Genomic DNA, 15,276 nt, shown 5'->3' on the forward strand with positions numbered 1-15,276 from the left:
AACAGGAGTGCCAGGAGGGCAAGTGGCAAGCATGTGGCACAGGTGACCAGAAACTGTGAAGACAGCCACTGCTCAGCTAAAGGCCACATGTGCAGAGGTGTCACGGGTCTGAGATGTCACATGATGGGTGGCAGGTACAGGAGACAGAGGACTGGATCTGAATGTTAATGGCCTGCCCAGATAGAGCCCCTGGGCTTAAGCAGGGGGACCGGCAGATCAGAGTAGCTTGCAGGACTCCATAGAGCACCAACCACGGCTGAGTCTCAAGCCACGATAAGGTGGTTATCATCGATACTGAGATAATCCAGTCTGGTAGGAAAGGGTCCAGACCCCATCTACTATGGCAGAGGCTCAAGAGTCAAGCTGTTTTGAGCCACAGTTTACCCACCCGGGAAGCAGACAGCCAGCCCTACCCCATCAAGCTGCCATCAGGATCCAAGAATTCTGATCTGCCCAGCATTCCCAGGGCACCAGCGGGGTGAGGGGGTTTGGGGGTAGGAAGGCCAGGGGAGGGGAGGGAGGAGGTGTACCCACCTGAAATTCGCCCTTGGTGAACTTGGCGTCAGGCACACTCACTAGCTCCTCCTCGCCCACCTCGGGGCAGCCCTGAGGGATGACAGAACTGAGATGGAACTTTTCCCTATTCTACTTCCTCCCCCACACTCCCACACCCCCACACCCAGAACCCCCACTGAGGGTTGGCCAAGATGGATGGAAAAGGATCTCCTCAATGACATCAGACATGACCTCTGCCCCTCTACACTCACCATAGCCAGTACCCACCCCTGCCGGGAATGACCTCTGACCTCATGCAGAAGGCCACACCTACCCTGATGTGCCAGCAGGCCAGCACGGCCACCACCATGGCAGTTGTGGTCCGACCCTGGCCACTGAGGCAGCTGAAGACCACGCCTGTGCCTGGGTCCTTCGTGAGGGCAGCTTGCAGGGCCTCAAGCAGCCGGTCAAAGTCCTGGGGTGATGAGACCACAGTCTGAATCCAGGAGTGCCACTGGCTGATCAAACTCACAGTGGGGACCAAATGGCAACCCCAGATTTCTGTCCCCTCATGCCTCATCGTGTACACGACCTAGTTCATGCGCGTGCACAGTTCACTAGATTACGTACAAGACCATGCATGTGCGAACAGCCGTGTTCTTGTGTACACCCATAACTGTCTCTATCCCAGGCACCCAGGATCAGTCATATAAGCAGATACCACACACTTCTGGGACTCGGTATGCCAACCTTCATGCACATCTAAGTTTTCCAGTCTGGGGCTGTGTCCTTGCCTGAACAGCCACCAGGGGGCAGCACTCCACTGGCTATGAGCCCACAGAGAGCCATGCAAAAGGCACCAGCCCTGACAACTATGGTAGTGACCAAGTCACAGATACCAAGCACACACAGCCCACAGATACACCAGCAAGACCCCAAAAGTCAAACCACACAGACGGCTGTGAATATACAGCTGTCACAGACCTACAAGGGCCGCATGAACACCCCCTCAATCACACAGGGTTTTCTCCATGCTCACCCCTGGCTCTGTGGATGTAACATTTACACGTAGCCCACGAACACAAGACAGATGCCATGAACCCCAATGGGAACTACACCCACATCACCATGGCACTGTGCATCATATGTTTCTCCAACAACCATATGAGCACACGCCCTCCCCGGTGACATATGGTGCACATGCAACATATGACACACAGACTGGCCCCACAACCCAAGCCTATGAAGATAGAATACACATGACCAGGCCTGTGCTCGTGCACATAAGCACACATACATAGAAGGGATGGGAAAGTGCTTCCGAGGCCTCATATGAACCCCATTAGACAATCCCCTTGCCCCGTTATGGAGCTGAGCGGCTTTTCCCAGGCCAGAGAAGAGAAAGAGAGATCTGGTGCCCAGAGACCTGGCCCCTCACCTCCTCCCGAGGGGCGCAGAAGTCTGGCACAGGAATGCGGCAGTAGGTAAGGCCAAGGCAGGCCCCCTGGTGCTGGCTGAAGACCTCTTGTGTGGTCAGGCACTTCTGGAACCTGGGGGTGGTAGGGCTCTTGGTGTTGGGGACAGGAGCACTCAGGTAGGCTTTCAGCTGGGCCTCCAAATCCTAGGTAAGAGCAGGACAGAGGGCAGAGGCCATTGAAACAGGACTGAGAGACAGGAGCCTGGCACAGCCCCAGCCTCAGGTCAGAATCACACCCCAGAGGCAGAAAAGCCACAGGAGTATGGGGACATGGGGACAGTCATGCCCTCCTAAGCCTCAGCGCCTCCTCCATCCATACGACAGGAACACAGGGCCTTCTGGATCTCTCCCTTGGCTTCCTTCACCCCTAAGTGCCTCCCATGCAGACCATGCAAAAGGCCGGAGACCTTACCTCCAGCTGCTTGGGGGCCAGGGTTGGTCCGGGGAGCCACAGGCTGTGTGTGTGACCGTCACAGTCCAGCACAACCTCCTCCCTCAGGTTGATCCAGACCACCTGCCGTAGCTTCCTCTTGGCATCAGACAGGTAGGCCAGGATGTTGCCTAGGGCCTGGGGGGGACGAGGGGCCGTCAGGGTCAGGGCTCTCCTTTCCCTACCCCCAACGTTTGAACTCCGGGCCTGAGAGCGGGCACCTTGGCGCTGGGCTGGGCGGTGCCATAGATAGGCATCCGAGGCACACGCCGGAAGTTGGCTACATCCATTTCTCTGACAGTGCTGAGCGCATCCAGGGAAACAAGATCATCTGCTTCCTGTAGGGAGGAGGACACCATATCTAAAGCCTATGATCACCCGTCATATACGGTGATGGGGATCTTAACCCATCGGGTCTCCGTGGGAAGGGTGGGGTTAGGGTGGGGAGAAACGGTGTCCTGCTGGGTATAGGGCATACAAGGCACACACTTCAGCCTTATCGATGCTCTGGCAAGGATGTGGTGCACACCCTCCAGAGAGGGTGCTCAGATGTCCTACTGTCTAGTCTGACTCTGTGGCAAAACTCTGGGCTTTGAGACTGAGGAGAAGGTACCAGGACAGCAGCCAGAGCACAGCATATCCCGCTCACACGAGAAGTCTGCCGCCCCCCTGACAATACTTCCCCAGCCCTGTGGGAATCTAGAACTCCGTGGGGCCAGGGGCCAACCAACCCAGCCACTCCACAAATGCCCAGCTACTCACCAGGGAGCCCTGGGCGATGAGGTCCCCAGGGACCAAAGGCCCCACTGAATTCAGCACCACCGGCAGACGGTACAGCTCAGGATGCGTACACAGCCATCGACTGAAACTGAGGGCAAAGGCCAGGGGGTACTGCAGCCCGAGGCCAAGAGAGACGGGGCATTGAGGAGTGTGGGCCCATTCTGAGCCCTCCCTGCCTAGCCCCAAAAGGTATCATTGTGACCCAGGGGAGAATGGGTGGGAGAGGGAGGAACAGGATGTATTCTGCCCCAACCAAGATACAAAGCCTAGGTCTGGGTTGGGAGGGGAGAGGGGAAACGGGAGGCGGGGCAGAAACAACACTCACCTAGACCTGTTCTTGGCCCTCCCAACCTCTCTCAGGGACTAACACACACAATCTCACTCTATTCCCTGTTCCATGGGGTCCCTGTGGCTGGGGTAAGAGGGGTCCCCACCTGCTCATGCAGATAGTAGTTAAACAGGATCAGATAGAAGTACAGCTCCAGGCTCCACAGCGCCCTCTGTTGGACAGAATGCTGACTACCACATTCCTGAGGACAGGGCAGGGAAAGGGAGAAAGAAACAGGGTGTTAAACATGGCATGCCCCAAGCCTTTTCTAGAAGCATAGAGAGCTCCAGAAGTCACTCTCTCTAGCTCTGAAACAGTTCTGCCAGTCTGAAGTCCTTCCATGTGTCTATCCCACTTGCTCATGCATAATATGGAACCCTGTGGTGACCACAGTGGGCTTGAGTGGCCCTAGTGCAGATGCTGCCTCTCCAGGCCAGCTCCCAGCCCTGGGACAGGGGACAGGAGTGGGGAGAAAACAGGACAGCTACCCCCTCGTCTTGTTCCATTTCTTCTGTGTTGAATCTTTACTTTGTTTGTTGAAACAGGGCTTCTCTGTTTAGCTCTGCCTGTCCTGGAACTAGCTCTGTAGACCAGGCTAGCCTTGAACTCACAGAGATCCGCCTGCCTCTGCCTCTCTAGTGTCTAGTGCTGGGATTAAAGGTGTGTGCCAATACCCCCGGGTTCCTTTCTCTTTCTTGAGAGAGACCCTCCTTTAAGATCCAGGAACACATACACACACATGCACACGCGCGCACACACACACACACACATACACACACACACACACACACACACACACACACACACACGCACGCACGCACAGATGATATTCCAGGGGACTATTACTACGTCTAATTCACAGAGAGAAATTAGATAGCAAGCAATAGAATTCCCCCTCTCTCAACCCTAGCCCAGCCTCCTCGGGGCAGTGGAGTATCAGAAAGAGCCCATGCCCCACCCCTTGACCCTCAAGTGTCACAGTTCTCCAGCCAGGTCAGCAACCTAGATGGCAAGTGAGATCTGAATTGAACTGGCCCAAGAGAAGGGTCAGAGCCTACGGTAAAGCTGGGCCCCACCCTGCCCCCACCTTTGGGACTCTGCCCCCAGGGGCTGCAAAGCCAGGAAGTGAGCATGCTGGGGGTGGGGGTGGGGCACAGTCTCAGTCACGCCCCTCTGCGTTGCCATGGCAGCACTGCCAATGACACATGATCCAACCACAAGTGTGAGCCCTGGACCCTGAGCCAAGCTCTGATGGCCTCTGACTGGCGAAGACTAAGGGATAACCCTGGGCCTTGATGACTCTGCGGGCTGCAGATGCAAGAGAAGATTCCGGATAAGGCGAGATGACACGTCTCCAGACAAACGCAATTAAGTACAGGACCCTGAAGTAACTCCTGTGTCGACAACCGGGGCCTGTCTAGTGGCAGCAGCAGGTGACACTCAGCCCGCCCTCTTCTAAGTGTTCCACCCGTCTTTCCTCGCTTGGTCCCCAATAATCCTACAGACACTCATCATTGCCTGCCCCACTTCACAAACAGGGCAGTGAAGCAGTCTACACAGCCGATGCCCAAGTCTCATCCCCGTGACTACCAGGACAGGGACCAGGCAGCTGGGTGGGGAGCCCCCAACTCTGACTCACCAGGCCCATGCAGGTTGACCTGGTCCCGGGTTTAAGTGACATAGCCAATAAGAACTCTTCTCAATGACAAAATCCAAGGGTTCACACCAAAACTAGAAGCTCGGGCAGCTACGCGGAGAATCACACACAGCCGAGGGGAAGGCCATGCGCACAGGCAGCTGCCCGCACGAGGTGCCACCGCCTTATCCTGCTTCTCGTTTCTGTTTTCCCAGCGTGGAACACAGCTCTCAAGGACTTGTTTTTTAAGTGTTAAAGTAAAGTTTGTAAGGGCTTTGATTCTTCCCATACACCATACACAAACACTGTCAGCTCCCTCTCCTCCCCAGAGCTCAACAGGGGCTGTGAGCCAAGCCCCCCACTCCTGAAGCTTTGGGATGATCAAAGCCTGCCCTGCCCATGGAAACTCCGGAAGATTCCTTTTCAGGAAGAGCTCCTGTACGGATCCTGGCAGTCCCCCCAAAGACCCCTGGTGACAGGTTCCTTAAGAAGTAGGAACTCTTGGGTCACTGGAGATGCGTTCCAAACTGTGGGATGCCAGCTGCCTCTTTCTGACTTTTTGTCCTCTGTCCTTATGTGAGAAGTATCATCCAAAACGCATGCCCACAATAATGTGCTGACCAGAACAGTGCGAAAGAACCATAGGCATTCCCAACAGGGGGTGGGGGTGGGGAGCAGGACTCTCTTCTCCCTTACTCCCTCCTTCTCTCCCTCTCTTCCTAGCTCTTCTCTCACCACCGACCTGAAACACACCGACCAGCCCAGGCTGCCCCGGAACCCTCAGTCCCCCTGCCTCTGCAGCAGCGCAGGGTTTAAAAGCCTGTGTCACCCCTGGCTAGCCTTTCCTTTTTTTACAAGCTGATTCTCACACTCTTAGGTCTCTCTTTATCCTAACGTGCAGCTGACTAATGGGAAGTTCTGGGAAACGTGTGAATCCAGAGGTCTCAGCAGGCCCCTCTGAGCGTCCTGTTTATTCTGCAGCCAAGGGACCTGCTCAGAAAAAATAAACTTCCCTCTTCCTCGTCCTTCCCCACTGCTCCAGCTGCCCAACCACCCCCACCCCCACCCCCTCCAGAAACCACTGTACCGACAGAGAAGCCATCAGGCTGAGAAACAATGGTCCCAAGAAGAGTCCCGTACGCTTCTCCTGGCCTCACCTGCTCCAGCCTCTCTGGCCTAAAACCTTCCAGCTTCCTCTGGTTTTTGAGGAGCTCTTCCTTCAGGTCATGTAACTCTGCACAGGCACTGATGGCTCGATCCACCTAGGACCACAGCAGGGCGACAGGGAATGGGAGAGAAGGGACTTTCAGAGAGAAGATGTCTAGAGAAGACACCTACATACTCTCTCTCTCTCTCTCTCTCTCTCTCTCTCTCTCTCTCTCTCTCTCACTCACCAGTAACAGGAGCAACAGCCCCATTTTGACCCCTGATGTCCTGGCCCAGCCCCTTACTCACCTCCTCCACCATCTTCTTCCCCTGGGGCACCCTGCCGATGAAGCCTTGGATCACTTGAAACTGCTCCATGGGCAGGGGTTTGCTCAGCAGGGAGGCTGCCCTGACAAGGTGAGAATCCGGAATGTAATCAGGGACCACCACGCAGCCCCCGGTCACCCATCAGCCACTAGGAGGCCACGGGATAACTCCTGAATTCCTCTGCAGGAACAGAGACCGGAGGGTGCAGTGGCCTCTCTAGCACACCAAACCAATCTGTGGCAAATGACGTCATCCCAGAAGCAGCTTCACCTGCTTCACCTCCTGTCCTTCCAACCCCTCAGCTGGTGGGACCCCTGGCCACTCACTCTAGCTGTGAGGTGGTTCGACTGTAGTGGAACATGACGAGGGTACCCAGGACCATGCCTAGGTTGGTCCTGCCCACACCTGACTGGCCGCTGAACAGGAGAGCAGGGGGAGGCCCATGGTTATCTCTGAGTTGCAGAAGGCTGGGGGTCTCCTGCAGAAGGGAATATGAGAGACCATCAGACGACCATGTATGGGAAAACCCTGCAGTTGAGGCCCCCCAGTCAGGCTCATGACATCTGCAGCAAGCTGGGGTCAGACAAACAGCCTGGCTTCTGATGTCAAACTCAGCCAGATCTGACCCATCTGCTCCCACCCAGGGCAGGAACCTCAGGGGAACTCAGAGAACAGGCCAGGAATGGCATGGTGTCTGGAGTAGAAGCTACTCAGAGGGTCCCAGGCCCTGACTGACCTGACCCTACCCCATTATTAATACAAATAGAGACACTATCCCGAAAGGGGTTGGGACAGAAAGCCACCCTCCTCCGAAACCCAGTAAATAGCAGCAAACAGATCTCTGGGACAAGAATCTCAAATCTGACCGAAGAAGGGAGGAAGGAGAAGTCTAGAGAGGAGGGAAAGTCTCCAACACCACACAGTGAGTATGCAGCCATGCCATGGCTAGAACAGGGTCCCCAGGCATTAGTGCTGGACTCTGGCATTGACAGCATTGCAGCTTGTGTACCCACATGCACAGGTACACACACAAGACACACTGCAAAAGAGTGCATATAGACACATAAGGACACAGACACAACCCCGTACCCCAACACACTGGACCCCATATGGATGAAACTTTCCACAGATGGCCAGAGGCCACACCCATCCTGAGCATCTCCATGGCAGCACCTCTTCCTACCTGCCACTCCCAGAACCCACCTCAGTCCTACTTACCCGAAGAACACTGACAAAGGCATCAAACTGGGCTTCTGGGGGGGCCCCTTGCTCCGGCAAGGGGAGACGGTAATATCTGTCAGGACAAGATGGCAGTCCATGAGCTGGGCAATAGCCCTGAGTAGCAGCAACTCAAGACCTCATTCCCAAGCGCAGGCCTGATGTGCAGATGGGGGAAACTGAGGTAGCAGCTGGAGAGCCAGCCCAGAGAGGACATCAGCTCCAGGTACCTGTAGGTGGGCTGCAGGAACAGCGGCCGCTTAAACACCTCCTCGGTCACGTGCACATCATCCTCACCTCGGATGGCCACCGTGTGCGGCTCCCCATGCAGGTCCTCTGTGTTGTGATACACGTGGTACACGTTCTCTCTCAGTTGGGCAAAGTCATGGATCTAGAGGGAGATGCAAGGATTAGTGACATATCACCTGAGCTTCCTAGGCCTTCCTGATTGTCCCTGACCAGCTCTGGTGACCCGGCCACACAGAGGCTACACATGCACGTCTTTTCCTGAGAGGTTTTCTGCCCTGCCTACAGGTGTCAGACTTGAGAGCAGCCAGACCTGGGCCCACCAGGACAGAGATGGCAGTTAACGGGAAGGGTCTGCCTAGTGAGTAACAGAAATGCACTAAGGCCCCTGAATGCCAGGGTCGACCAGCTGAAGCAGAAGTGAGGTGAGAGATAGAGCCTGGTTCCCAGCAAGGCCTGGACCTTCCCACATGCATCTGTGTCTGAAGCACTAGGGCCCCAAATTCCATTCACACTTCTCTGTTGTGGTTTGCCCGGAAGTTATCTGTATGTTGATGCTAATTCCACTGCCCCAAGGACAGCTGCTTAGTCACGTACTCAGGAATCAGGTGACTTCACCAGAACCTCCCCAGTGAATTTGTAAAATACAGGTGAGGGGCAGGTACAGGATAGAAGGAGGCCTGTCATTGGAGGAGAAGGAAGGATGGGCGGGAGAGAAGTTTGAAGGAAGAGGAGGAGACTAGAGGAGAAGGAGAGAGACAGACAGAGGAGAGGGTGAGAAGCCATGGCAGGTGATGTTAAGATTCTGCTCTGCGTATTTACAGGCTGTTGTTAATGTTCCTAAGCGATGGATGGTACCAGGCTTTGTATGTTTAAGTGAGCAGTTATATCTTACCAGTTGGGTCAAAGATTATTGTGTTGTGTGTTCTTTTATGTGACGGTTTGAGTGTAGGAAAATGTGTGGCAGCAAGAGACACTTGGCCGCCGAGGAGTTGGGATGTGTTTCCACCAAGATATCTAGCAGATACCTTAGGACACCGCGGTGTGGACCTAGCGGGTTAAAAGACAACCATACCTTTTTTATTTTTATATTTTTACAACAACACCTATCTGTGTGTGAGTCGCTGTCTCAGAGCCCCCACCAAGCCTCTGTGTCATGGGAGAGACGAGGAAGGCCCAGAATCTCACACGCCCAGCACACTTGACTCCTCAGGGCCCAACCTGGCCCTAGGAATTGGCCACTATTAGGAGGTATGGCCCTGGAGGAAGTGTGTCACTGCGAGGGTGAGCTTTGAGGTCACACAGCTCGAGCTATGCTCGCCCAGTGTGGCACACTCTCCCTCCGCTGCTTGCAGATTAGGATGTAGAACTCAGCTCCTCCAACACCGTGTCAGCCTGGATGCTGCCATGCCGATGATAGACTGAGCCTCCGACAACTGTAAGCCAGCCCCAATCCAATGTCCTTTTTAAGACTTGCAGTGGTCATGATGTCTCTTGACAGCAATAGAAACCCTAACTAAGACAGTCTCCTACCCTAGATTTCTTCTTGCCATTCCCTAACCCAGGACTGCGGAGCGAAGGAAAAGCAAGGTGGTAGAGGAACAGAAATAGGTTAGCTGGGACCAAGGGGTCAACTTTGTAACCAACTACTCACCCCAGCAGGGCACAAGAGCTAGGGAGTGTGAGGCAGAGAAGGGTGAGTAGCTCCCACACCCAGAATGGTTTTAGGGGCGTGTCTGGAGAATTGGGCTGCAGACTGCAGTCTTGGCTCAGATATCTGAGGCCAGCTAGGGGATAGGTGCTCTCATTCAGTCACAGGCCCTCACCTCTTTCCGGATGGCCAGCTCCAGATTCTCAGCCTTGACCCCCGGCCCAGGGTCCCTGAGGTTCTCATGAAGGCTCTCCTTGTCTCGAGGTGTGTAGGACACAAAGTCCTCCTCAGCGCGCAAGAACAGCACAGGCTCCTCCCGTACACAGAAGATGATGCACTCCTGGCAAAAAGAAGCCATTATCCCTGTCCTACACAGACACCTGTCCCCTGTCCAACCTCTAGGTCTTTGCCCAGGTAGTTCCTCCCTCATCCAGGGAGAGGATGCATCTATCCACTCTCCTCTCACAGTGACTATTTTCACAAGTATTATATTAACACGCGTATTAACAAGTATTATCTGTCAAAGGCCTGTTTTTTCTCTCTGGTGGACTACACATCACTTAGGCAGAATCATTCTGGTCCTTTCCACAGGCCCAAAGTAGCTCTAATTAAAGACTGAGCTAGCCCATCATGTGGCAGTCTCTGGAGTTGGGAAGTAGCTCCCTTGTCACCTCTGCGTCCCATTGAGGCTCTCGAGAGTGGGGTATACCACAGGCTTCTAACCCTGGGCATCTCCCAACAGGACAATGCAATACACACTCTCCAGTTTCTGGTCTGTTCTGTTCCAGGCCTAGCCCAGGTCAGACTTGCCTCCCCAACCCAAGGGGAACCACCCCAGACCCTTGAAGTCACATCTTCCCATGGACGCCCAAACTCCCGGCGAAGCTCACCTTGATCGCATCCTTCTGGAGTTTCTGCAGGACCCTCCTGAACCCCAAGAGGCTGGGCTGTCCCATGCCAAACACAGGGAGCCCACCCCGAACCTGTCGGAAGTTAGGAGCCCCACAGCTCTCCAAGGTACCCAGCAGGTCCATCTTCTTGGTGACATCACGCACCAGAAAGTAGCGACCCTGACAGAGAACCACAGCAAATCAATCAGGGACTCAGGGGTTTCTCCTCAGACAGAACTAAGTCCTGGGCTCTAGGGAATGGGGAGGCAGGAATAAGGGTAGGGCTGGAGGCACAGTCCCACCCCCCAAGATGCCATCTTTGAAGGCAACAGTGTTGGGTTCAGGAGAACCAGAGAAAGCTTCAGGCCAGCCAGCCTTAAAGAGAGCAGATATTGGAACTGTGGCCAAAGCTAGGCTCTTGGAAAGAAGGTCATGTCTAGATTGAGCTAGAAGATAATTAGGCCAGCTCCTTCCTGGAGCCCCACCTGTAGGGGGTTGGTCCGGTGCTACTTGTATCAAATGCTAAATTATGTACCCCAAAATCTGGTTGCTCCAAGATGGAGTGGATCCTTACCCAGCCTTTGTTTGGAAACCTTGCTCCCCAAGTTAATTGGTCAATAAAAGCCTAAGATTGGGCAATTGATAGAGGTAGGTGGGTTTTCAGTTACTCGGTTGGGGAACACAGGTAGAGAAGGAGAAGAAAGGAGGAGAGAGGAGGAAGCCGCCATGTGAGGAGATGGACCATGAGCAAGTGGTCAAGAGAAACAGCAAGCAGCCAAGGACATATGGCTGGGATGTAAGTTAGAACAGATCCAAACCAGCCCGACCTAGGCCTCCACCTTGTAAATAAAACACCTGGATTGTGTGTCTTTTATCCATACAGAATTTATCTCTATATATCACTAGAATTTATAAGTCCCTTAACACCCACCAGTTCCAATAACTCCAGACTTGGGTGAGACGACACACGGTGACCATAGAGGGTGGAAGGACCAGAATACAAGATGGTCAAAAGTTCATTCCTAGGCAAACCATAACCCTGGGCAATCAATCCCCTGTGACCCTTGCCTGACACACAAGGAGTGAGGCCTGTACTCGCAAACAAGCCAGAAATCCCCACAACGACTGTCACACAACCAGCCAGTCAGTCAGCCATCCCAAGCCTCTCATTCCTACGTGGCACTCACCACTGTTCATGAGGCCACAGTGGTGAACAACACAGATGTAAGAACAGCGGGTCTGTGAACTTTTTACCCTGTAGGAGACATGGAGAAGGAAGGAAAGAAACAAAAAGAAGCGAAGCCAAATAAGGTCTGAATCTCTAAAATTTGGGGGTTTAGACGCTTTTAGAGTCTGTTTTAGACAGGTGGTTCTCAACCTGTCACGACCCCTTTGGCAAATCTCTACCTCCAAATAAATTTATGTTACGGCTCATAACCGCAGCAAAACTACGGTTAAAAGGTAGCAACAAATTTAATTTCATGATTGGTGGAGCGGGTCACCACAACATAAAGGATCGAAGCGTTAGGAAGGTTGAGAACCACTGCTCTTAAAGAAAATGGAGACTACTAGACAGGGCAGGGATGGAGAACAGGAGCAAGAATCTGGGGCCAGGACCCCTAAGAGAGAGGGGAGCCTAGAATATGTGGGGTCTGGCTCCTGCTGACATACATAGTATGGTGGCCCAGCCTCTGCGTCCCTGAAACCCATTTTTCTGTGTAACTCAATTCTCACATACATCTGCAAACTTTTCCTGCAAGGGATTGACAGCAAACATGTCCTGCTTTGTGGGCGGGCCATGCAGGCTCTGCTCTGTTACAGCCTGGTGGTTCTGCCATCAAAGCACTCGGTATCACCAAGTGATGTCTCTAAATGGATGCACCTAACAGTAGACCAATAAAACTTTATTTACATCAACAAGTGGTGGGCCAGATCTGACCTGCAGGGTGCAGTAAGCTGGTGTCTGGACTGGATGATCTGTAAGGTCCTTTCCACCTCACACTCTCTGAAACCCAAGGGTAGTTAAGAAGAACTGAGGGGCTGGGGTATGGATCAGCAGTACTTGCTTGCCTGGATCCATCAGTGAGGGACTGTGGTCATGGCTCAGTGTAGAATACTTGCCTAGCATATGAAAAACTCCCTGTGTCCCAAAGAAGGGCCAAGAGACAAAGATAGAGTGGGAGAAGATGGAAGTAGAGAAAAGGCAGAAAAGGCGGGGGTAAGGGGACTGCCCTCACCTGCACCAGGTAGTGCTCAGGTGTGGCATCTGAGAGCCGGCCCATCCTGTAATGGGCCTTGAGCAGCTCATCATGGATCTGGAACTCTTCCTTGCAGTTGTACCTGCATAGTGAAAACTAGAGTCAGACAACCTCTGTTGGTCCCTTACACTGTCACCAGAACCCACAGCCTGACCCGTGTAGCTGCTACTTCATCCTCATAACTAGAACACCAGAGCTGAAACTGAGACCTGGGCTACCCCACTGCAAACTACATTTCCCTGTCTCCCTCGCTGCTAGAACATTTCCCAGCCTCCCTTGCAGCTAGCACATTTCCCAGACTCCCTTGCAGCTAGCAGTTATCCTGTTATTAAGCTCTATCTAGCCAATGATATGAAAGGGAGTGAAGAGGGGCAAATTCTGGGCCACTTTTAAAAGGAAAGTCTTCTAGTCTGCCTTTTGCCTTCCCCCACCCCTGGAAGAGGTAGAATAGCCATCCCAAAAGACAGAGGCATATGTTGATGGAATTGAGGCAAGACACTGGGCAAGCCTGGAGGGTCACGGGCTACCACACCAGCCTGGACACCCAAATGAGAGGTGAATATCTGTCTTGATTCAAGCATTCTGTATGGGCAATACTTTGATATGGTTTATTTACATCACCAGGTAGTGGGCCAGATTTGACCTACAGGATGCAGTAAGCTAGTGCCTTGACTGTGTGCCCAAAGCCTGATTGAGAATTGCCAGTGGATGGCCCACCTCTCAGGCTGTGACTGGAACAGTCCTCACACTTCCAACTCCAGAGTCCAGTTTGGTTCATCCCACAAGATGTGAAGGGTATGCCCCTACTCTGACTATTTACAGGTGTTCCGATTCCTCAGACCTTACTATTACTACAACAGTCCTGATCACACACCAGCTGCTTAAACAAGCCCATGGTGGTTTCTGTCGACAGTAAGCCAGGTGAGGTACAATCATTGAAGTAGGATGCTATGTACTCAGACACAAAGCCACACTGTCACTGTACCAATGCACGAGACCCACCTGCCACAGCTCAGACACCCTACAAAACAACTGCCAATAAGAAAATAGTAGGCTAAATGGGTGGGGTGGAAGAAGGCTGTGCAAACAAGGGGCCTGGCTCCTGTCCCTGAAACCCATTTTGCAAACCTTTCCTTCAAGGGACTTGAAAGCAAATACTTCCTGCTTTGTTGGGGGGCTAAGCAGACTCTGTTACCACCCAGCAATTCTGCCACTGAAGCACTCAGTATCCACAGGTGGTGTAAAAGTGGGTGGGCCTAACAGTGAACCAATAAAACTTTATTTACATCACCAGGTAGTGGGTCAGATTTGACCTACAGGATGCAGTAAGCTAGTGCCTTGACTGTATGCCCTGTAAGGTCCTTCCCACCTCATACACTCAGGAACACAAGGAGGGCTGTAAGCACAGCCCATTCATGCCATACATTTTCAGGTGGCCAGCAACTGTCTGAGTCACACTACCTGCTTCCACATTTCCCCTGCCATCTCTGCTTATGGTTATGAGGAAACTAAGACCCAGAGAGAGAGCAAGGAGGCAAAGCCAGGCCCCAGACCTACTTTTCCCAACGTTGCCTTTGATGCCCAAACTGCTAACTTCCATTCTCTCTCATTCTCACACCCTCCCCCTGTCTCTCTCCCTCCCCACCCCCTCTCTCATTCTCACTATGCATTCCTGGCCAGACAAGAATTAACTATTTTTAACCAGCTGGCCTCAAACTTACTTCCTCCTAAGTGCTGGGATTAAAAGTGTGTGGTGACCCAGCAACCCAGACTGACTTTCAATGTCTGTCAAGTCAGTTCTGCAAGACATTGCTCTTCTGCCTTTATCCCAAGCACAGTAATTTATGGTAATTACTGCTAGCCTGCCAAGTCCCAGGGCTAGCAGCCTGATGGGTCACTCCACCCTCAGGCTTCTATCTCCCAGGTCTCTGCCAAACTCATAGCCCTGCTTGAAGCATATTCTTCTTCCTGCGTTCTCGAGAGGCCCAGAGATGAGAACAAGGCTCCAGCTCCCCAGGAGGCAGGCCCAGGGTCCCTCCATTCTCCCATCTCCAGCTCTCAGAAGCACCCATTCCTTCAGCCACACATAGATGCCCATCCTTCTGGCCCTCCTCGATGCTAACAAAAACAAACCTCTCTCTCCCTAAAGATTGTTTCCTAAAGGCCCCAACCGGAGCACGGAAGAGGGGCTCCCAGCTCTCCAGTCTGAAAAAAAAATCTACTATGGAGTACCATGACGCACACCTTTGATCCCAGCACATGGGAGGCAGAAGCAGGTGGATCTCTGTGGTAGCCCCATCTACATGGCCAAGTCCTAGGCCATCTAAAGCTACCACACATGGGTAAGCAATATGAGCCCAGAGACTCAGAAGACACCCAGCCCTACCATCTGCT

At 53.2% G+C, this 15,276-nt stretch overlaps 1 protein-coding gene across 3 annotated transcripts in view; it reads right to left on the bottom strand.

Annotated features, from left to right (window-relative positions):
• The window catches only part of Pald1 (phosphatase domain containing, paladin 1), a 65,084-nt gene that overhangs the window by 20,588 nt on the left and 29,220 nt on the right, over positions 1-15,276 (bottom strand). For all 3 annotated transcript variants that reach the window (NM_001034128.2, XM_039098611.2, XM_039098612.2), the window contains 15 exons: positions 12,862-12,964; positions 10,625-10,804; positions 9,910-10,074; positions 8,068-8,228; positions 7,838-7,913; positions 6,946-7,097; positions 6,602-6,701; positions 6,304-6,408; positions 3,617-3,712; positions 3,165-3,293; positions 2,624-2,740; positions 2,385-2,540; positions 1,934-2,116; positions 830-970; positions 535-606 (listed from right to left, as the gene is read on the bottom strand). In NM_001034128.2, coding sequence (NP_001029300.2) covers positions 535-606; positions 830-970; positions 1,934-2,116; positions 2,385-2,540; positions 2,624-2,740; positions 3,165-3,293; positions 3,617-3,712; positions 6,304-6,408; positions 6,602-6,701; positions 6,946-7,097; positions 7,838-7,913; positions 8,068-8,228; positions 9,910-10,074; positions 10,625-10,804; positions 12,862-12,964 — 1,936 coding nt within the window. The remainder of the gene's footprint in view (positions 1-534; positions 607-829; positions 971-1,933; positions 2,117-2,384; positions 2,541-2,623; positions 2,741-3,164; positions 3,294-3,616; positions 3,713-6,303; positions 6,409-6,601; positions 6,702-6,945; positions 7,098-7,837; positions 7,914-8,067; positions 8,229-9,909; positions 10,075-10,624; positions 10,805-12,861; positions 12,965-15,276) is intronic.

Source organism: Rattus norvegicus, chromosome 20, assembly GCF_036323735.1.
Source record: "Rattus norvegicus strain BN/NHsdMcwi chromosome 20, GRCr8, whole genome shotgun sequence".
Taxonomy (NCBI): Eukaryota; Metazoa; Chordata; class Mammalia; order Rodentia; family Muridae; genus Rattus; species Rattus norvegicus.